The sequence below is a fragment of the Callospermophilus lateralis genome, chromosome 10 (assembly GCF_048772815.1).
Source record: "Callospermophilus lateralis isolate mCalLat2 chromosome 10, mCalLat2.hap1, whole genome shotgun sequence".
NCBI classification, from domain to species: Eukaryota; Metazoa; Chordata; class Mammalia; order Rodentia; family Sciuridae; genus Callospermophilus; species Callospermophilus lateralis.
In genome coordinates, this window is record NC_135314.1 from 109,386,184 (window position 1) to 109,409,631 (window position 23,448).

A 23,448-nucleotide genomic window follows, 5' to 3' on the forward strand; every position below is an offset into this window, starting at 1 on the left:
GGAAGTTGGCAGTTGAATGAGCAGGTTTGGAGGAATTGTAAAAATAGGAGGGATATTTCTTTTCTTTTTCTTTTTTTTTTAATTTTTCAGTTTTTGGTGGAAACAACATCTTTATTCCATTTGTATGTGGTGCTAAGGATTGAACCCAGTGCCCTGTGCATGCCAGGAGAGCACGCTACTGTTTGAGCCCACATTCTCAGCCCAGGAGGGATATTTATTTTCATCAATATTTTCATTCATAAAAGAAGTGTAAGAAATTGTGTTGTAGAATGCATGGGAAAACATAGAAAAGTATAAAGAAGAAAATTAAAACCATACATAATTAAACACCAAGAAGTACTGCACAAGAGTGTGGATTGGTTCCTGAAACCAGCATGAGGACTGTAAAGATGGGTTTGCTGAAAGGGTAGGAAAGGGGATGTTTTCCCTTCTTTTTTTTTTTTTTTTTTTTTAATTTAGGTGTTGATAGACCTTTATTTTATTTTGTTATTTATATGTGGTGCTGAGAATCAAGCCCAGTGTCTCACACATGTGAGGCAAGCACTCTACCACTGAGCTACAACCCCAGCCCTGCTTTCCCTTCTTTTGATTTCTGCTTTGCAGAGACTTTCCCCAATCCTTTGAATGGAAATACAAAGGTGAAAGAGAGCTATAGAATGCTGGTAAACTTCAGAAATGTAGAATGCAGTCTTTTTTTTAATATTTATTTTTTTAGTTATAGGTGGACACAATATTTTATTTTTTATGTGGTGCTGAGGATGGAACCCAGTGCCTCACACATGCTAGGTGAGCACTCTACCTCCGAGCCCCAGCCCCAGCCCCTAGAATGCAGTCTTATATGCCTCTTGCTATGTTATCTTCACTCTGCACATATGGTGATCTTTCCCTGATGTTTTTCTAGAACATAGTTTAAACGGCTCCTTTGTATCCCACCTTGTGAATAGAAAGATCATCACTGATTAAAATACCCCCGCCCCGTGTACTTCTAGTTGGTTGTTTTTTGCTATTATAAATAGACTGTAGTCAGTATCCTTACACATCAAGTTTGTATGGATCTCTATTATGTCCTTGAGATACTTTGGAGTAAAGACCACTTGATCAAAGGGTCTATGTACTTTTTCATGCTCCTGATACTTTTGCTGGGTTGTGTTCTGAAAATATTCCATGAGCTTATTCCCCAAGGAGAGATGCTTGAGAAGGAGCAGACCCGGGGACCAGGGGGTGGACTCACAGGAAGTCAACCTGGGGAAAGGGACTGGGCCAAGCCTCAGGGACAGGCTAGCAAGACAGGGAAGGGGAGGACTCTTGGGAAAGAACCCCAAGGATATGAGCCGGAACCAGCAGATGAGCTGAGGGCAACTCTGGCTCTGGAGGAGCAGGTTGAAGACAGCAGCAGAGAAGTGCCACTGGGCTCTGTGGGCCCTACGACATTTTTTCTAAGGCTGCTGGGTATTCTATCACACATGGGGAAACCGAGGCACAGCACCGATGAGAAATGGCAGGACACAGATCCAGAGTGATGTCTTCCATTCCAAATCCCATGATGCTGCACTCAAGGTTTTCTGTACCCTTCAGGAAAGAGCTGGCCTGATGTCACCCCTTTGGGCATTTTGTGATGATGCAGGGTGCCCTTTCTAACTGCTGGGGTTAGACCAGCTCCCCCAAGGGTGGCCCAAGTGAATTAAGGAGCCATGACCATGAAGGGGACAATTTCTCCAAAATAAATGGCTCGCTCAAGCCCCCAGCCCACTATCCTGTGATATGTACTCTTCCTAAGCATAATAGGGAGTTTTAGGAAGCTCTTTGCAAAAGGATCCCTCGGCTCCCTGTCCAGATCCATAAATTGCAAGTGATTGTGAGGAGTTGCACCTGAGTGAGGCCTGACAATTATGTAGCAGGTCACAGCAAGCCGAGCCCTCTGGGACCTGACACAGCACTGTGCTGCTCCACCAGGGTGCCTGCCCAAAGCCTGCATGATTTCAACACTAGCTGCTTTCCCCAGGCTCGCCTTGGTAACATGGCCAGCAGAAAGTGGTGCTTGGTCCTAGGATTCCTTGCATTTTTATGGGCCGGATTGGCCTCTGAAGGCTCAGAAAAGCAAGAGGAAGAGACCTGCAGGTTGCTGGGCAGGTTTGATTTGAACGGATACGTAGATGCCCAGAATCATTCACTTGTTATTGGAGGACTATTTCCCATCCATGCCAGGACCATCCCACCAAATGAATCTATTTTGGAGCCAGTATCTGCCAAATGTGAAGGGTGAGCTGTTCTTTCAGGCCTTTTTTTTTTTTTACATCTGCTACAGGTGGTGGTGGGGAGGGCAGACCTAGGGTGAGTCTGGATCTGCAGCCAGGACTCTTTTTCTGATGTTCTCTGACTCAGCCTGTTTCTCCAACCTGGGCATTCTGGGATTGTTTAGAACCTGGAAAAGCTCAGTGTTGAGGGTCTTTTCCCACTTCTAAGTGTCAGAACCAAGGTGGGTTTTGTATGATATGGAACACTGCGCCCAGAGGGTGGTCTGTGGGCCTGCAGCGTCAGCTTCCCCGAGAGCCTGTCAGAAATGTAACCAGGTGGTGCATCTAAGGCCTGCTGGATCCGAGTCGGGTTTGGGCAAGACCTCCTGTTGATTGACATGCACGTTAAGGTTTGAGAAGCACTGATGTGAAGTCTCTCAACATCAGGCTTCATTTTTAATTGCTATAGACTAAAACTCTACTTAGGTGAAATGTGCAGTGCAGAATACTGAATTATTTCTGAGCTAATGCTCATGGAGAGCCGGAAGGCTCCTCCCCTACTCACCTTTGTCCTGTCAGGAACCGGGATCCATGTCTGATCATCTTAACTGGCTAGTGGTCCACTCGAGGGAAGCTAAGAGGGGCCTCACACACGCCTGCACCCACATATGTGCACACACATTTCACAGATGCACAGAGGAATGAGTACCCACTATTCCACTGCCATAGCAAGGCAGCTCCTTTTGTCTTTCTATATTCTTTCTTGGTGCATTTTCAAATGCATCTATAGTTCTTAAACGGTTGTGACCATAGCACAGACGCAATTCTATTTTGGACACTTGGTGTTGTAGAAGGAGTGTTTCCATGATGCTGTAGGGTAGCTGGGATCGTGAGTGCATTTTGTAAGAACGTTAGCCACCTCTTACACCATGAAACCTTTACTGACCACGACTCCTTCCCTTTGTTCATCTGTCATGCTGCGTATCTGAGATGTCATCAGAGGGTGGGAAGGGCTGTCCTGTTGTGGGCAAGAGGAAAGGATTGCAATCAGTCCTGCTTATCTCTTTCTAGACTGAACTGTTTTCCATTCCTGCAGTGACGCAGTGGAAGGCAGAGGAGAGAGGCTTTTCCTTACTGCTACGTTAATAGAGTCCGTTCATTATTTATCACACTCGTTTTCACTTCTTCTATCCTTACTGACAAAGAGTAAGAGTTTGTCATATGTAGGGCACTAATACTTCATAGATGGAGTCACTCTATTCTGCACTCTTCAGTGGAACTTTGGAAGGTGATTTTCCAAGCAAGCCTAGATGGAAAAGCCAGTGCACCTATTTTTAAATACAAATTCATCTCCCCCTTAAAAATATTTTGGCATATCCACTGTGGTTGGAATAGTGGTGAGAAGTAAGTACATTTCATTTTAAAATAATTCTTTCATCAGGGTTATTCTAGGATTTGCTTCATCAATTTGATCAGGACTTGCTGGGCCTTACAGGTGTTAGAAACATTTCTTCAGAATCAGAGCTTCACGATCCACTTTCACCATAACAGCCACAGTGCCTGCTGTCAGTAGGGGGCCCAGCGTTCTCCAGGCTTCTTGAGATGCCTCTGTGCAGGGTAACCTTTCCTGTGCTGGGGGAGGCCTCTTGGGAGCCTAGTCTGTGCGGCACTTGGAAGCCTGGCTGGGCCAGGCTGGGGATAATCTCATTAGGACAGTGTTAACCTTTACCCATAACTGATTCAGAAATTCACTTTGGGGTTTGGAGAAATCTCATTATAGAATTGAGTTTTGGTTGGCCGTCAGCTAGGTATGTGGGAGAGGAAGACTTTAAAAACGTTGCTCAGAGCAGAGGAAGACAAGGGCATGGAAGAAGGAGGGAAGTGTTGGAATTCTTTGTGGTTGACCTCCATGAGGGCAGGATTCAGAGGGCTTTTCTGTGGTGGGGGGCAATAAAGATATAGATTATATACTAATAATGTGAATATCATAATGGAAATCAATGAGAAAAAGAGAAAATATCTCAAATACCACCCTTCCGGCAATTATTCTGGTCTCATTTAAAAAAAAAATCTCTGTGAATCCTTATCCAAATGTTCATATACTTCATGTGTAGCTTTAATTATAGAAGCAATTTTGCATATGCCTGTTTAACTTAACACTATATTCACCCTGCAGTGTGAGTTCCTTAACTAGAGGGTTTTTTTTTTTTTTGTATGTTTGTTTTGTGGTGCTGAGATTGAACCTGGGCCTTCATGTGCTAGGCCAGTGCTCTATTACTGAGCCACATCCCCAGCCTAATTATAGTTTTGATACTGGAAAATGTTCACACAGTTGGTGTCCTACTGCTGGCATGTAGGTTGGCTCCAGTTCTCCAGTGTTATCCACAGTGCCATGGCGGTCATTCAGGGGAGACAGCATTTTCCCTTGGGAAGGGCTGTGTCTTCAAACATCTTCTCAGGGATGGAATTGCTAGTTCAAAGTAGGTGAATGTTGTTCTAGCTCTTGAAGTGTATCGTATTATTTTAAGGAAGATATGGCTATATTTATTTATTTTTCTTTTTATTTCTATATGACAGTGGAATGCATTATAATTCTATTACACATATAGAGCACAATTTTTCATATCTCTGATTGTTCACAAAATATATTCACACTAATTTGTGTCTTCATACCTGTACTTTGGATAATAATGATCATCACATTTCACCATCATTAATAACCCCATGGCCCCTCCCTTCCCCTCTCACCCCTCTTCCCTATCTAGAATTCATCTATTCCTCCCATGCTCCCTCTCCCTATCCCACTATGAATCAGCCTCCTTATATCAAAGAAAATATTCAGCATTTGGTTTTTTTGAGTTGGCTAACTCCACTTAGCATTATCTTCTCTAACTCCCTCTATGTACCTTCAAATGCCCTGATTTTATTCTCTTTTATTGCTGAGTAATATTCCATTGTGTATATGCCACATTTTTTTTTATCCATTCATCTACTGAAGGGCATCTAGGTTGGCTCCACAATTTGGCTATTGTGAATTGTGCTGCTATAAACACTGATGTGTGTGTCTGTGTAGTATGCTGGTTTTAAGTCCTTTGGGTATAGACCGAAGAGAGGGATAGCTGGGTCAAGTGGTGGTTCCATTCCCAATTTTCCAAGGAATCTCCATACTGCTTTCCATATTGGCTACACCAACTTGCAGTCCCACCAGCAGTGTATAAGTGTGCCTTTTCCCCACATCCTCACCAACACTTATTGTTGTTTGTCTTCATAATAGCTGTAGAAATTTATCTAGTGGCCCATATAAATTTGGAAAGTAGCCTCCTGAATGATGAAGGCTCGGTGCTCTGGTTGCGCGGGCCCTCCAGCTTCCTCCCCTTTTCCTGCCCTGCCCACTCCTGGCTCCCTCCTTCACCCACACCCACCACTCTTCCCATCCCTCCGGTGTTGCATATCCTCTGGTCCCAGCGCCTCAGGCGTGCTGTCCCTTCTGCCTGCAGGGTCCATCCCCTGTCCACAGGTTACCCTTGAAGTCCAGCATGGCTGGGGACTCCTCCAGGAGGGGCATTGCGCCCACCCCCATCCCCTGGCTTACCATTTTGAGCTATGATTGCTTGGCTCTTTTTTTTTGTGATTACTGTTTCTTTACCTAAATAGCACTTTGTCCATTCTGTTCACTGTCATGTTTAGAGGGTCTAGAGCCAATAACCGGACGGTCAGTGAAAAAGGAAACAAGGCTAAAAACCCAAATAAAGAGAAACATTCCAATGTGCCAACAAGGCAATTTGTTATCAGGTATTTAATTCATAACTATTTTTTTTTGAGCAGGGGACAGAGGGTTAAATACTACAGCTATCAAAGATATTACGAGAAAGAGTCATCTTGGGGTCTTGCTTTCTATCAGGTTAGAACTCAGAATTTGGTTAGAACTCAGAAGAAAGAAAGGGGAATAGAATATATATTTAGTGGAGAAGCAATGGAGAAAAATGGGATAATAAACTGCAAAAGAAATATTCCCCTTTTAATGTGTAGAAATGGAAGCAGTGTGTCTTGTCTGTGGTGGTGAGCATAGCAAGAAGATGTATTCAATTAAACATCACTCAACATTAGTAATCAAAGCATGGCAGGAAAACTATATGATAGAAGTACATAAAAGCAGGACATAATATTTTATATTAGTTTATCATATATAACATAATTTTAGTAAATTTTATAATTTAAAATTATATCTTTATATAATATTATAACACATGCTTCATTATATATTATGTAATCATACAATGTGTTATATTACTTATAATAAATCAATTTATAAATTTTATAATTTTAGAAATTGCACAGTATATGTTATATACTAATATATACTTTTATCACAAGTACCTTCATGTATTTATGTACTTTTTATAATATTGATAAATTCTCAGAAGAAAATGAGATAAGGAGGAGGAAACGAGAATCATATAGCATCAGGGCTGCCAGTAAGAGGGAAACACATGTGTCGGGGGTCATGGGTATCTGGTTTGGTGAAGAGAATTGTGAACTGAAGCATACATTTATGAATAGAGATAATTTACAGCATATAAAAGATATGTATGGAATAAAAACACCCCAAAGTCATTTCCCAGCTTAAGCAGTCAAGCATGAGTGCGATTTGTATGTGAATCTTTCAAGTTTATAACCATTTGTGAAACACTGACTTGCTCAGGCAATGGAGATCCTGCTGACTTTTGACAAAACACCACTATCACCTTTTCAACTAAAAGCACCTTTTCCTCCAAAGATCCCCCACAGACCCATGCCTTACAAAGCCTCTTTCCTTTTCAGGTTCAACTTTCGGGGATTCCGCTGGATGAAAACCATGATCCACACAATCAAGGAGATTAACCAGAGGAAGGATATTTTGCCCAACATCACTCTGGGCTATCAGATCTTTGACTCCTGTTCCACCATCTCCAAGACAATGGAGTCGGCCATGGTGTTCCTCACAGGGCAGGAAGAGAACAAGCCCAACATCAGGAACAGCACTGGGGCGTATCTGGCAGGAATTGTTGGATCAGGGGGGTCATCCTTATCGATCGCTGCTTCAAGAATACTAGGGTTGTATTTCTTACCTCAGGTATTCAGAATATGGTGCTGAGTATTTCAAAGAAGTAGAAATGGAGTGTGTGGAAACTGCAGCCCGTGACAAGGGGCCTGGGGGCGGCTGGGCCAAGCTGCAGAGCCACTGCTGCCCTCTGTTAGCCAGCAAGTGAGGATGGCTACTTAGAGGTGACCTGACATCTCACCAGGCACAATGCTCTGTGGAATTTCATAGTTGAGCAATTAATGCTGGCCGGTTGATTGTTGGATGCCATAAGATACTTATAATATAGGCATAATATAATATATATAATATACTTATAATAATAATAGCTTATTATTCATGACCCTATTCATACACCGACATACTGAAACGGGCCTGGGAATTACACAAGATGAGTAGAGTTTTGGCATGCTGGCTTTACAGATTATTTTAAATTCAGAGAGAGTGACATCTTTCAACATAAGAATAGATGACATTAGGAAGGAAGAATGAATTACTAAGAAAATACAAATAGAGCTCTATAATTATTTCTAAGGATGGCTCATTAAAGTATTAATAGTGGGACTTATTAATGTGAATGCTGAGTAAGCATATTTGTGTCCCTGAACTTATGAGAGAATTGGAGATAATTGTAAAAAGAATCATTTATACAGTGTCTCTTATACAGCTGAAAATACAAGTTTAGGGGAAAAGAAAAATACTGAGGAGCAGAATGACTAGGACTGGTCAGATGGCTCAGCCAGTAAAATCTCAGCTGCCAGGAGCTGCCTGTCCATCCAACACCAGCTGCAGGCCAAACACAGACCAGAGACCTCTACATGAATTTTTTCCCTTAATGTCTTGGAGTAAATCTGGAAAGAAGTGAAAAGAAACCTGTTACACTTTCACATTTGTTCTCATTCACTATTTTTTTTTTTTTGTATTGGAGATTGAACCCAGGGGTGCTTAATCATGGAGCCACATCCCCAGCCCTTTTAATATTTTTGTCTTGAGACAGAGTCTCACTGAGTTGCTTAGGGCAACATAAATTGCTGAGGCTGGCTTTGAACTCTCGATCCTCCTACCTCAGCCTCCTGCCCGAGCACTGGGATTACAGTCATGCACCACTGCCTGGGGCCTTATGCACTAAATTGAACAACTCAAAATCTAAATTATCATCATCTGAATTTCACTCATGGAGAAACCAAGACACAGAAGATTTAGGTTTCTCAAATCTAAGTCTACCATCTCACACTTATAAATTCCAAGGTCAGACCTGGGAATCAGGTCTTAATTCTTAAATGAGGTTCTTTCCTACGTATGGCTTCCGTGCTGCTGCCTGTGTGGTTCTACAGGAAAATGTGGACTTCAGCCCGTGGAGCAGGGACACGGCAGAGGTGGAGCAGATGAACGTAGCAGCGGTCTGGCCCTTGTGGGGAATACATAGGGTGGAGGTCTGAGATGAGAAGCAGACAACCCTACTGGCATGATGGGTTTGTCACATGAAGCAGGATAAAGGAGAATGTGACCTCAGCTCTTAATGGCAGAGTCAGGGAGGTCAAGGGTCAGCTCCTGCAGAAATGCACAGCTCAGGCCTGGCCACCCGGCCTCCATTCCTGAGGGCCACTGATAGAAAACACATGTGAGGATCTCAGGCCAGAGGAGGAAGGAAGTCTGTGTGCATACAGGACAAGGATGGAGGGGTAGCCTCGAGCTGAGACTAAGTGGCACTTTTTACCACCTTTCTCGAGATGAGTCTTAGGACCACATACTCAGAAGTCTCAGCAGAAGGGGACAAGGAAAGAGAAGGAGACATAAAGAAGGAAAATACAGTGGGTTTGGTGGTGAACTAGGTCTGCCGAATGGATTGAGCCTGCTCCCTCCTCGTGTGAGTGAGAAGTGCAGTCTGACAAGGAGCCCAGCTGTCCTGACTCAGGGGAGCATAGAAGGGCAGGTGACCTCCCTTTCAGGGCCATGACCCCATCTGTGGAGAGCAGTTGCTGAACATCGTCATCTTAAAAATTGGCCCCTCTAGCACCATGGGGTGGGCTAGGAGAAGGGTTGGTAGGGAGGACCAAGTGTTCCCTTCAGCAGTCCCCGTACTGAGCAGGGAGAGGAGGGATGTGAGGATAAAGAGAGGAGAGCTGCTGAGACCCCTCCCTTTCCATAAATATGTGCTGAAAACTTGTGACTGGAGATTTGGCTACTCTTTTCTAATCACCGCCTGGATCTTTTCAATTGCAGGTGGGCTACGCCTCTACCTGCTCCATCCTCAGTGACAAATTCCAGTTCCCCACTTACGTTCGCACAGTAGCCAGTGATAAGTTCCAGTCCATGGCCATGGTAAAGCTTATCCAGCACTTTGGTTGGGTCTGGGTGGGCACCATAGCAGGCGATGATGATTACGGAAAATACGGAGTAAAAATTTTTAAAGAACACATGGAGAATGCCAACCTCTGTGTGGCATTCTCTGAAACCATCCCCAAAGTCTATTCCAATGAAAAAATGCAAAGAGCCGTGCAGGCTGTAAAGAACTCCACGGCCAGAGTGGTCGTGCTTTACGCTTCTGACCTTGACCTCCATCCCTTTGTGCTGGAGATGGTTCACCACAACATCACCCACCGCACGTGGATAGCAACCGAAGCATGGATCACCTCAGCCCTCCTTGCCAAGCCCGAATACTTCCCGTACTTCGGTGGAAGCATTGGATTTGCAATTCCAAGATCGGATATACCAGGATTAAAAGAGTTTCTTTACGACGTGCACCCCAGCAGGGATCCAGATGATGTCCTGACCATTGAGTTCTGGCAGACCGCTTTTAACTGTACTTGGCCTAATAGCAGCGTTCCGTACAATGTCGACCACAGGGTGAACATGACCGGTAAAGAGGACCGACCGTACAGCATGTCTGATAAGCTCTGTACTGGACAGGAGAAGCTGGAAGACCTTAAAAACACCTACCTGGATGTGTCTCAGCTGAGGATCACCAACAATGTCAAACAGGCTGTCTACACCCTGGCACACGCCCTGGATCACCTGAGCAGGTGTGAGGAGGGGCAGGGGCCGTTCATTCCAGGAAACACTTGTGCGTACATACCTGACTTTGATCCCTGGCAGGTAAGCTGTGGCTTCACTTCATGAGATAACTGGACAATTATAAGAATTCATGCTCTCAGCACTCTCAATAGACGTGATTTTGCATCCTCAACTAAAACAACGGCTTGCTGGTGTCCTGAATGTGCCTTTTTAAGTTCCCATTTGTTAACATAGTTATTATTAGTTTTGTGAAAGATTGAAACACCTCCTCCCCAAACAGTGCCTTAAACAAGATAGGGTTTCTTCTTCACATGGATGAAATTTCAAGGTCAGTGTTCTAGGACTGAGAGAGGGGCTAGGGGGCCTGCTTTCCTCTAGTGTGTTGCTCCAGTCACGGCCCAGGGCTTTGCCTTGTGGTCCACCATGGCTTCTTGGGCTTCCAAATCACACCCATGTTCCAGCCAGCAGGAAGGAGAAACGGCAGACACGCATGCTCCTCCACTGAGGGTTCTCCCTGGAAACCCCACACAACCCTCTCGACATCCCAGGAGCCAGATGGCCACATCCAGCCTCAGGGGAACTGGAGATGTGGTCCTCAGGGGGTGTGGGAGGATGTGGCCTGCCTGCCAGGAACCGCCCTTCCTGCCCCTGGACGATGTTGCACAACTCCTGCTGGAACAGAGCTGTTGAGTGGTGTCACCAGGACACACATGGCCTGGGGGCTTCCCTGCCTTTCTTCTTCAGTGCCTCCCCTCTTTCCCTGAAATGACTGGGCAGGACATCCCTGGGCTGGCAGGGTCAGCCTGGGACGCGGGCCCTGTGGGCACGTGTGGCTCTCTTGTCACCCCTTCCTTCCAAAACCCTCACCTCCTGCAGCCCTAAATTGTCATCTAATAGAATCTACAGTGGCCAGGACAACTGCACCCTCCTTTTTGCTTTTATTTGTAAATTATTTGTTTCTGTGTCCAGGAACCGGCCCATTTTTTTTAAAAAAAAACTCTTTTATTTTTTAGGTGTAGATGGACACAACACGATACCTTTATTTTTATGTGGTGCTGAGGATCGAACCTGGGTCCTGGCCCTGCTAGGCAAGCGCTCTACCGCTGAGCCACAATCCCAGCCCCATGGCTCATGTTTTAAAGAATGTTTTCTATTTGTCTCTTTTTCCTTCAGCATTCGGTGGAGGCCCGTGCCTCCCACAGGAGGTATCTGATGTGATTGTCTCTTGCTATCGGGGACGTTAACTTTGGCCACTTGGTTACAGCAACGTCACTGTGTTTTTCCACTGTGAAGTCAACACGTTTCCCTTTAGAATTAACAAATCTTTTTGTGGGGCGATATTCTGAGGCTCTGAAAGTGGCCTGTTTCCCTCACATCTTTGCCTACACATCTTAACTTCCGTTGACAATTCCTCTTAATCATGCAGTGTTGTTTGGAAAATGATGATTTTTCTGTTTCCCTCATTCCATCTGTATTTTTTAGCTGGGATTCTGTTCCTCCCTCACAGACCTGTTTTATCAATATGGACTCAGGGATATATTTTTTTAAAGTCTATGAGTAAAAAATCCATAATTATCATTATTTATTTTGTTGCTTCACATTTCCCAGCTTTGACCTTGGGGAGCCTCTGAGTTGGCTCTTGTTTCCTTTGGACATGTCCCGGTCATTTCCTTACTGTATAGACCCCCAAGATATCTCCTGCTCATCTAGTGTCCACCCAGCTTTGTGGTCAGCCACTTCTGAGTCCTGTTTCCATTAACTGAAGAATGGACCTGAGTGCACTCAGGACCTGAGTGCGAGGTGTGCTCATTGTTACTAAGGAAGTGGTGATCAGTGCAAAGAGAGAAATGAAGTCATGCTAAAGGGGACTCTCTTCATATTAACAGAGGTCCTCTGGGTACGCCTTCTATCATGAAGAGAACCCTTTTGTATGGCGAGTAACCTTCTAATTTTTTATTTGGACATTTTAATATTAAATTTAACTTTGCTCAAAGCGCAAAGCTTTTGGAAGCATTGCAAAGAAAAGAGTCTCTGGTGAGACTCCAGGGAACACAGGGTGTCAGGGTGAAAGTTGGTGGGTGAGTCTGTTAGGGGTCCTTGTTCCTTGATCTAATCCCATGTCAGCCGTAGAGTGTTAATGCAGACATTTAATAAACTTCCTAGAGGTATCAGGATACAACTTTATATTTGTTTAAAACCCAGATAACTATGCACACTGTGCTCCTTCTCCTTAGTTCACCCCATCAGACGACTTGGTCTGAAGTATATATTTGGAAGGCTTTTTCAGTCTTGTGTTTGGACATTTCTAAATGGTCTCCCTGGGGTGGCGTTAGGGAGCTGTGTCCTACCATTTAAGGACAACAGACAGAGGGACGTGTGGACGGGTCTCCCTAGGGAGAGTGCCTTGGAGCATCTCCTTGTTGGACTCTGGTGGAGATGAGGAATGAAGGAACAGAGTCCCTCCCCACTGACCTGACAGAATCGCCTGCTGGGAACTCCCGTGTGGATTGCATGTGGATTGTGAAGGATTGCAAGAAACAAGGGAGACACAAGGCCACGTGACCTGGTGTGGTCTTCGTGGTGGGCGGTGACTGCAAGACTGGCCTTGGGGTACTTGCTGAGGAAGGGGCTGTCAGGTGTGTGACCCTGACCCCGAGACAGAGGCAGTGGGGACCTTTGTCCTCTTCCCACAGACAGGAACCTGGTGCTTTCTTAGTGCATGCCTTGCCTGAGGTCATGGGACATGACAAGCCAAGGGACTCCAGATGGCCAGACACTGACCACCAGGCCTAGGATGTGCCATTCCTGGTGTGTGGGCTAGTGGCTGGACTTGGTGGACTTTACCAAGACCCGATGTCTCCCTGTGCAGAATTGGTCACCTGGGCATAGAGAATGCACACTCCTCCCTCCCTAGGGCTGGCTGGGAGAGGCAGGCTTGAAACAGGAACGATTTTCTCAGAGGGTCCTTGTAGATCCTTCTCTGGGGGCAGAAAATGTCCCACCCTCTGTCCTGCCCTTGGCCTGGCTCTTCTGTGCAACCTCGTCCCTGGAGCCCTTTAGGACTTTGCCGCAGTCCAGCTGCAGCAAAATAACCAGGGGGTGAGGAGCAACTTGTGTAGATTCATACAGCAGGAGTGGGAGCCGTTTATTGTAGGACAGGAGGGGTATATATACATTCCACACAGCTTATCTTAATTAACATAAACTAGATACAGCAGTCAACCAATAAGGAATCCCCACACTTAATAGCTTGCTGGCGTTACTTCACAAACCACTCCCTCTGGCAGAATGCCAGGCGCCATCTTGACTTGTTTAACAGGACTTCAGGATGTACAGACATGTTATTGCTTTGGCTTAGACTCTCCTTGTTCCAAGTAATTACCAGGCTCATTCCTATTCATCTTTTTAAATCCAGCTCAGGTGGCCACTTTGGGGAAGTGAAAAATTCCTGTTTCTGCTAAGACAATTGTTGGCCAATCTCTCGTCCCTGCCTTTCCCAGAAGCAATGTAGACCACCTGAGTGCCACCATTGGGGTGGTCTAGTCTTACCACTAGGCCGTCAGCTCTGCAAGGGCAGGGAAGAGGTCTTTGTGGCCTTGTGTCTCTAGCACCAATACCTCGGGCAAGGAGGGATGGAGGTGGGAGTGTAGCCTGCTGGTATCTGTAAGTTAAAATAGTCTCCCTTCCCTTGATGTGGAGGCACTAGAGCTATTTGACTCCACTATGCCTTAGTAGAAACCAATGTCATCCCCCCTCCCCCAAAAAATGCAATTAGAATTTTCTAGTGACCAAATTTAAAAAAACAATTAAAAAGAAAAACAATTGAATTTAATAATCCATGTAGCCCTGGGAGGGAGGCAGGGGAGTGGCATGAGGATAGGAAAGATGGTGGAATGATATGGACATCATTTTCCTAGGTACATGGATGATTGCACCATGGTGTGACTCTACATCATGTACACCCAGAAAAATTAAAAGTTGTGCTCTATTTGTGTACAATGAATCAAAATGCATTCTGCTATCATGTATAACTAATTAGAACAAACAAAAAATTCAGTATCTCCAAACTAATGTTACCATTCTATCATAATTATGATAATATAATATCAAAATTATAATGTGAAGTTATGAACAATATAGTTCACATTCTTCTTTAAAAACTTAGTTTTTGTCATCTAGTGTGCATTTTATACTTATAACATTATCTTAATTTGGCCAACTACCTTTCAAGTTGGATTTGTTAGACGTGGCTAAAAGTGATTGATGGATCGTACAGTGAAAATATAGAAGAGGAAAAAATATCATTCCATGAGTTAGGTGGGAGATTGAAATTGTTTTCCTTCTGAAGTTCTGCTTTCCAGACAATTAAATTTTTACAAATTGCTTTTTCCCCTATTGTCCCCACCCCACCGCAGCTAATGTTCTATGTGAAGACGGTTCAGTTTACAACCCATGATGGAAAGACAATACAGATTGATAAGAATGGGGACGTGATGGGACACTATGACATTCTAAATTGGCAATTAGATGATAATGGAGAAATTGCCTTCATGAAGGTTGGAGAATATATATTTACAGAAAATAAGTTTGAACTTGTTTTCACAAAGAATTCGACAATATTTTGGAACACTGAGTCATCACAGGTTAGTTGCTCTGACTTTCATTTTGTTTGCATAGAAAATTGCATTTCTATATTAGTTTAGGCACTAATGCAGTAAAAAGAAGTCATTTTCTTCAAATTTAAATTTAACTTTACCAAGTACAGTATACCTTGACTCTATGTAGATTCAGATGTTTTATTTTTTGAATATTTTCTTGGAGTGCAGTTTTTTAAAAATATTTTATTAGTTGTCAGTGGAGCTTTGTTTACATGCGGTGCTGAGAATCAAACCCAGGGCCTCACATATGCTAGGCAAGTGCTCTACCACTGAGCCCCAGCCCAGCCTGGATTGCAGTTTTGAATATCAGTTTTACCATTTTGTTTTCTTCTTCCAGGACTCCAGTTGTACTTATGTTTGGCCTCCTTTATCTTCCACTTCATATACTTTCTCACCCACTAGTTCCGCCCTTTTCTTTATCTCATTCTCTTTGTTATTTTCTTGCCTTTATTCAATGATTCTCCATTCAATTTCCATGGAACTATGTTCTTTCTTGAACCCCTTTGTTGTGGCATGGAACTGGAGCGTCCCTCATATGTTGAAGGCTTGGTCCTCGGGGTGTGATTGGATTATGAGAGCTCTGACTACATCAGTGGATCAATACATCTGGGGGTGGAAATTGTCAGCAGGGGAAAGTAGGTCACAGAGGCCAGCCCTGGGGCCTTGGCTCCTTTCCTGCCTCTAGCTACCATGAGCTGAGCAATGGTGTTCCCCTCACCTCCGGTCTAAAGCAATGGTGTCAAATGACCATGAACTGGAACCTCGGAAACCATGGGCCAAAATAAGTCTTTCCTCCTTTAAGTTGTTTTCTTGGGTATTTTTCACAGCAACAAAAAGCTGAACAACACACCCTCGTTATTTCTATATTAGTTTCTCAGGTGTTTTGGACTTTTTCTTAAGTTTATTTTCTGAGTAAAGTGAAATTTTTTTCATTTCTTCCAAATTCGTATTTTTTAAGTTCTTATTATTTTTAAATTTATTAATTTATTTTTTGAATTTTAAAATTTCTTGTTTTGAAATTTAAAATTTACTTTTAACTGACACAAAATATAAAACCTTTGCGATTTATGGAATAATATGTAATGTTTCAATACCTGTATTCATTTATGTCAGGTTAAACATATCTCTCTGTCTCTTCGTTTTTTATTTCCTAATGGTGAAAACATTAAAAATCCTTCCTTTTTTTGGTACTGGGAATTGAACCCATGGCCTTGTGCATGCAAGGCAAGCAGTCTACCTATCAAACTATATCCCCAGCCCCCCAAATCCCTTCTTTTAACTCTTTGAAATATCAACACATGATTGTTATCTGTAGTCAACAATAGTGAACCAGAACTTCTTCATCCTAACTGTAACTTAATGCCCATTGATCAACCTTTCACCATCTCTCCCTGGTCTCTGGTAACCACCACTATTTCAGTTTCTATGGATCAACTTTTTAACTCCTACATATGGAAACAGTGGCACTTGCCTCTCTGTGCCTGGCTTTGTTTTGCTTACCATCATGACCTCAAGTTCTATCTATGTTGTCACAAATTCCATTTTTTTATGGCTGAATAGTATTCCATTATGCATATGCACCACATTTGCATCATTCACTCAGATGATGGACACTTAGATTGTTTCTGTTTCTTGGCTATTGTGGATAGTGCTGCAAGAAACATAGGTGTGAAGATACCTCTTCAACATACTGACTTCATTTCCTTCGGATACATGCCACCAGGAGTAAAATTGATGGATCATATGATAGTTCTATTTGTTAATTTTTGAGGGACCTCAGTATTTTCCATAATGACTGCTATAATGTCCCTTACCATCACCAGAAGGCAAAGGTGCCTTTTTCTTCACATGCTCACTAGCACTGCCTTTTGTCCTTTTATAATAGCCATTCTTATTGGAGTGAGGTGATAACTTATTGTGGTTTTGATTGGCATTTTCTTGATGACTAGTGATCTTGAACATTTTTTTCACATACCTTTTGTCTATTTGTATGCCTTCTTTTGAGAAATATTTTATTTAGGCCTATAGCCCATTTTTAAATTGGGTTATTTGGTTTTTGCTATGCAGTTTTTGGAGCACCTTCTATATTCTGTTTATTGACCTTTAGCATATGTATAGTTTGCAAGTATTTTCTCCCATTCTATAGGTTGTCTCTTCACTCTGTTGATTGTTTCCCTTACTCTACAAAGTTAGTTTTTTTTTAAGTAAAAAAACCTTAAATATGATGTAGGTCCATTTGTATATTTTCGCTTTTGTTTCTTGTGCTTTTCAGCTCTTGTCCAAAAAATTGCCCCTTCCAATGTCTTCAAGCATTTCTTTGTTTTCTTCTAGTAGTTTTTTAAATGCTTTACATTTAAGTCTTTAATCCATTTGAGTTGGTTTTTATAACTGATGAAGATAAGGATATGCTTTCATTTTTTCTGCATGTGGATATTTATGTTCCCAGTACCATTTATTGAAAAGACTTCCCTCTCTCCAATGTGTGTTCTTAGCATCTTTGTTGAAAATCAGGTGGCTATAGATGCCTGGACTTGCTATCAGGCTCTCCATTCTGTTCCCTTGGTCTATAGTCTGTTTTTATGACAATATACCATGCTGGTTTGATTCCTATATTTTTTATAAGATTTTGAAGTTTAGTAGTATAAAGCCTCTGCTTTGTTCTTTTTTTTTGTTCGAGATTGCTTTGGACACACACACTCACACACACACACACACACACACACACACTGGTTCCACAAGAATTTTAGGACTGTTTTTTCTAGACCTGTGAAGAACATCATTTTATTTTAGGTCACTTTAGATAGTATGGGCATTTTAACAATATTGATTCTTCCAATTCACAATCACAGGGTATCTTTCCATTTTTCATTTCTCTTCGATTTCTTTCATAGATGTTTTATTGCTTTCTTTATAAAGATCCATCACCTTTTTGGTTAAATTTATCTTCAGGCACTTTACTTTTTTAGCATTTATTGTAAATGGATTGCCTTCTTGCTGTCTGTTTCAGATTATTGACTCTCAGCATACAGCAGTACTACTGATTGTTGAACGTGGACTTTATATCCTTCTACTTTGCTCAATTTACTTACAACTATTAATTCTAATAGTTTTTGGTGGAATCTTTGGGGTTTTCTATATATAAGATTTGTCGTCTGCAAGCAGTGACAATCTGACTTCCTTTTTTCTAATTCCGATGCCTGTATTTTCTTACCTGATTGCTCTGGCTAGAACTTCAACAGTAGTGGTAAGAGTGGGCATCCGTGTAAGGTTCCAGATCTAGGTAGCTTTCAGATCTTCCCTGCTTGGTAGGACAGTAGCTGTTGACTTATTATTATGTGTGGCCTTTGCTCTGTTAAGGAGCACTCCTTCTATACCTTATGTGCTCAGAATTTTTATCATGAAGGGATGGTAGATTTTATCCAAAGTCCTTCCTGCATCTGTGGAGATGATCATAAGGGTCCTCCTTCGATCGATGTGCCTGTCATGTTTGTTCATGTGCATATGTCAAACCATCCTTGCATCCCTGGGATGAATCCCATTTGACAATGTGCTGTGGGATCCAGTTTCTTTGTATTTTTTGAGGTTTTCTGCAGGTATGTTCATCAAGGATATTGGCCTGTAACTTTCCTTCTTTGTTATGTCCTCACCAGGTTTTTATCGAGGTAATGTTGGTGTTGTAGAATGAGTTTGGGAATATTCCCTGCTCTTCATTTTTTGGGAATTTTTTTTAATTGACATTATTTCTTCTTCGAATTCCCATTCCACTGCAACAGTGGGGCGGTTGGTATGCAGAACTGCAGCTCTGACATCTCACAAGAGAAGAGGTTGGTAAGCTGGAGACTGGTCTCTGGCCCACAATGTAAAGATGAAACCTAGGAAGTATTGAAGACAGTTAAGCAGAAACCCTGTCACTTACCAGAAGTTAAGAAGACACTGTTACTTACAGACAGTGGACTTTTTTGATCTTTAAGGAAGTATTAGTCCAGGGAAAGTAGAACTATTGAGCTTCTGTTAATCTAATTTAGTGTCTGCTCCTGGGTGACCTGGCTGTTCCTCAGTTTGGCTCTCGTGAGTTGTGGGTATGTATGGATCACTGTAGTAAGATGACTTTAACTCTCCAGGGTAAATATCAGTTTCTAAACACGGCGGGAGGAGTCTCTGTGAGGTGAGTGGCTGGAAGTTGCCAGATCACCGTGGTTGAGAATGGGTGTGATGGTGAGAGATGGCGCAAATAGGCACCGCCTCATTGTTCATGATGGTTTTTTAAATAAAGGCATACGGAGAGCTCTTTCCATAGACTGGAGTGAGTGAGAAGTCCAACACAATCTGTGGGGATTTCATTGTTTATCTTTCAGAATTTGAGAGTGCCTTGGTGTCGCTCCCTTTTGGACTAGCTACTCCTCAAAGTGCTTTGAAAATATCATCTTATATCTGTCATCTGCCTGTCTATCTACCCACCATCTATCATTCATTGAAAACTTACAGGAAGCTTATCTGTTGTGGATGCATACTTCTGTAATGTTATACCATAACCTAGCCCAGAGATTTCTAATATTTTCTGTTATCTAGGATTGACTTTGAAAGACTCAACATACAATAATTCTGGTTTAAAAAATAAATATGAATGTGATTATTCACTTTTCAAAATGAATCTTTGCTTAGTGGAGAATATTTTATCTCCCTTCTATTCACGAAACTTCCCCAATAGACTAAGATATAAACCGATTCATACACATTGCATTGATTCTGGATTTCAAAGTGTACATCCTCATAGAATAGAAAGGGGGGCTGATTTCACTATTGAAATTTCTAAACCCATTGTTTTAGCCAGCTTTTTTTTTTTTTTTTTTTTTTTTTTTGCTGCTGTGATCAAAAGACCTGATAAGAACAATTAGAGGAAAAGTTTATTTGAGGCTCATAGCTTCAGAGGTCTCAGTCCATAGACAGCAGGCTCCATTCCTCAATACTTAAGATGAGGCAGAACATCATGGCAGAAGTGTCCTAGAGGGAAAATTCTCAAGACACGGTGATCAGGAAACAGAGACAGACTCTAGTCACCAGATACAGAATACATACCCCAAGGGCACGTCCCCAGAGCCCACCTCCTCCAGCCACTCCCCACCTGCCTTCAGTTACCGCTCAGTCCCATCAAGGATTGATTCACTAATTAGGTTAAGGTTCTCATAACCCATTCATTTCAGCTCTACACCTTTTTTGCATTGTCTCACACATGAGCTTTGGGGGACACCCCCCATCCAAACCACAGCACCTATTTAGCAAGAAAACATCCCAGCAGGTGCCTTTTCTGCCTTTCTTTCTGCCTTCCCAGTTTTTCTAGTAGATCTGATCTTTTCTTTTCTTTACTGACCTTTCACAACACATCTTTGACTTTAAGGTGATGTTGGGATGACCTTGCTGAAAACAAACATTCTTCAGGTTTGCAAGATGGTTCTTGGGGCCACAGGTCTCCCCCAAATAGGAACACACTTGTCAAATGGTCCCCTCCTAGAGCCCCAGGGACAGGGAGCTTTGCCTGATCCCCAATATTAGAAGGAACTAGCTTTTAGGATTAGCTTTGCCTTTCTAGAGGCAACCACCAGACTGTCCTTCAGCAAAAAGTTCTCTCTAGACCTTCTATGTGGTTGTTGTCTCTGTTACTGTCATCCAGCACCCTGGGTTTCCAAGGACACCACGAAGCTTCCATGGGAATCCAATGGGAGCTTTCTTGGTCTCACAAGTGGCAGAGCTGTCTTCTGTGTCATGTCTTTCTGTCTTTGCCAGCTTCCCCATTCCGTGTGTACTGACGTGTGTCCTCCCGGAACACGGAAAGGGATTCGACAGGGGGAGCCCATATGCTGCTTTGAGTGCATCCCTTGCGCTGCCGGATATGTGTCAGAGAAAGCAGGTACCACAGTCACTTTCTCATGGATGTCAAAAAGTGTTACATTAACTGTGCTGGCAAAGAGTTTCCTTGGAAACTTTTATAAGTAGATGTGAACAATTTATAATAAAAATCATTAAAACCCATCAGATCATTGGCTGTTCTGTGCAGAATGAAACAGAACAGAACAATAACACTGGGTTTTAGTTCCAAAGCTGCTATAGTGAGGAAAAAAAACCCATAACCAAGAAGTTTAATAAGGAAAATTCAAAACAAAAGATGTGAAATGTGCAATATGAATAATTAAATTTATAAAAAGTCTTTAAACTTGTTTATGAGATAGGTTAAACAATAGTTTCATTTGTAATTGGAATAAAAGGTTACTTACAGTTCTACATTCTACTTAATTTTCTGTAATTTGGAACCATGAGATCTAGAAGTCCATCCCTAAAGACAATAGGTTTGCTGAGTGTGGTGGTGCACACCTTTAATCCCAGAGGCTGAGGCTGAGGCTGAGGCTGAGGCAGGAAGATAGCAAGTTCAAAGCCAGCCTCAGCAAAAGCGAGGTGCTAAGCAACTCAGAAGTGAGGTGCTAAGTGACTCAGTGAGACCCTGTCTCTAAATATAATACAAAAAAAGGCTGGGGATGTGGCTCAGTGATTGAGTGCCTGAGTTCAATCCTGGGTACCAAACAACAACAACAAAAAAGACAATAGGCTTAAGGTCGTAGTACTTCAAGTGTGGACTCTGTAACCATCACTGCATGAACTCCTCATTTCAGCACTAAAAATGGTAGCATTTTAACTAAGAGGTCCTCGTCACACTCCTCTTGATTGTTTCACCTCAGTAGTCAATTTTCCTCTCATGGATTGTTCTTAGCTTATAAGGATACATATCTTCTTTCTCAGTAGACTATTGGAGAAAAAAGAAAGGGACCTGATACCTGACGAGACCAATGGGACAGGTTGACATTGAGAATGAGGACTAAATTTTTAAAATTAAAACTCACTCCCAGTCTATGATAACGGCATGCTCTGAAGCCGTGTTATCATGACTTCTTTTGGGAGGTCATGAACATTCCACAGAAGGGATTTTTAGTGCGTCCTTGCTGCAGGCCCATGGCTGCTCTGGGCTCCTCCCAGAGATGGGGCCACTGACCTTCCCTGCAGTCCACCTCTGTCCTTTGCTCCATAGGTCAACGGGAGTGTGAGCCGTGCAGTGAAGACTACTGGTCCAACGCGCAGAAGAGCCAGTGTGTGCTCAAGGAGGTGGAGTTCCTTGCCTACGATGATGCCTTGGGCCTCACCCTTGCCGTCCTCGCTGTCTTTGGGGCCCTGGTGGCCTTGGCGGTCATGGTGGTGTATGTGGTGCACAGGCGCACGCCCCTGGTCCAGGCCAATGGCCGGGAGCTGAGCCTCCTCACGCAGGCTTCCCTGGCCACCACGGCGCTGTCGTCCATGCTCTTCATTGGCAAGCCGTGTACCTGGTCCTGCATGGCCCGCCAGGTCACGCTGGCCCTGGGCTTTTCCCTTTGCCTGTCTTGCACTCTTGGAAAGACTCTTTCTCTCTTTTTTGCCTACAGAATCTCCAGATCTAAAACCCAACTCATATCCATGCACCCCATTTGTCCAAAGATCATTGTGTTGCTCTCTGTTCTGGTGGAGATCGGCATTTGCACAACCTACTTGATACTTAAACCCCCAAAGGTGTACAAGAACATGGAATCCCAAAACATAAAGATCATTCTGGAATGCGATGAAGGCTCTCTGGAATTTCTGTGCTTCACGTTTGGGGTCGATGCCGTCCTGGCCTTGCTGTGCTTTCTTACAGCCTTTGTGGCTCGTCGGTTGCTAGATAATTATTATGAGGGGAAGTGCATCACCTTCGGGATGCTGGTCTTTTTTATTGTCTGGATTTCTTTTGTCCCTGCTTACTTGAGCACCAAAGGCAAGTTCAAGGTGGCTGTGGAGATATTTGCGATTTTGGCATCTAGCTACGGCTTGTTGGGTTGCATGTTTGCTCCCAAGTGCTTCATTATTCTTCTGAGGCCAGAGAGGAACACAGATGAGGTCGTAGGAGGGAGAGTCCCCACTGTAGACAGGAGCATCCAGCTGACCTCAGCTTCAGTGAGCAGTGAGCTGAACAACACCACAGTGTCCACCGTTCTGGACCACTAGGGCTGTGGCTCCGTATGCCCCTCAGGGCGACCATGGTGACATTGCCTTTCGGGTGGCTCCTGCAGCAGCTGCCTGATGGCTCTGGAACATGCTGTGGATTTGGGCTCTGGTGGTGTATCTTAGCAAGGTGTATGGAGGTTCATTCTTTAAGACACTAGGAGGATTAGGATGCCCTTTGTTATTGAAATTGTAACTATTTCATTCAGACCTTTCATAATACTTAGGTTTAGGAGTGCATAGGAGAGGAGCTGAGAGGCACAAATGATAGAGAAAAACATTGGTTCTGGAATACGTCTTTGTTCTTAAACCATGAGTATCGATCTAGACGTCTACATTAAACAAAGTCACCGGGTGAGGACCCAGAGAGACATTTTTCTCCATATCCTACTACTGTCTTTCCAGA

General features: G+C 43.2%; 1 protein-coding gene across 1 annotated transcript; it reads left to right on the forward strand.

The window, feature by feature from the left end:
- The first annotated feature begins 2,017 nt into the window (after positions 1–2,017).
- Positions 2,018–23,045, forward strand: LOC143407913 (vomeronasal type-2 receptor 1-like). Its single transcript, XM_076867054.2, has 6 exons — positions 2,018–2,259; positions 7,056–7,347; positions 9,538–10,410; positions 14,745–14,972; positions 20,769–20,892; positions 22,063–23,045. The coding sequence occupies exons 1-6, from the start codon at positions 2,018–2,020 to the stop codon at positions 23,043–23,045; spliced, it is 2,742 nt and encodes a 913-aa protein (XP_076723169.2).
- Positions 23,046–23,448: the final 403 nt, after the last annotated feature.

Bases quoted from the DNA above. Each gene is read 5' to 3' on its own strand.
- LOC143407913 (XM_076867054.2), top strand. From the start codon at position 2,018: ATGGCCAGCAGAAAGTGGTGCTTGGTCCTAGGATTCCTTGCATTTTTA. The intron at 7,348-9,537 runs GTATTCAGAATA...TTTCAATTGCAG, and splicing joins GGTTGTATTTCTTACCTCAG to GTGGGCTACGCCTCTACCTG. The intron at 20,893-22,062 runs GTACCACAGTCA...TTTGCTCCATAG, and splicing joins ATATGTGTCAGAGAAAGCAG to GTCAACGGGAGTGTGAGCCG.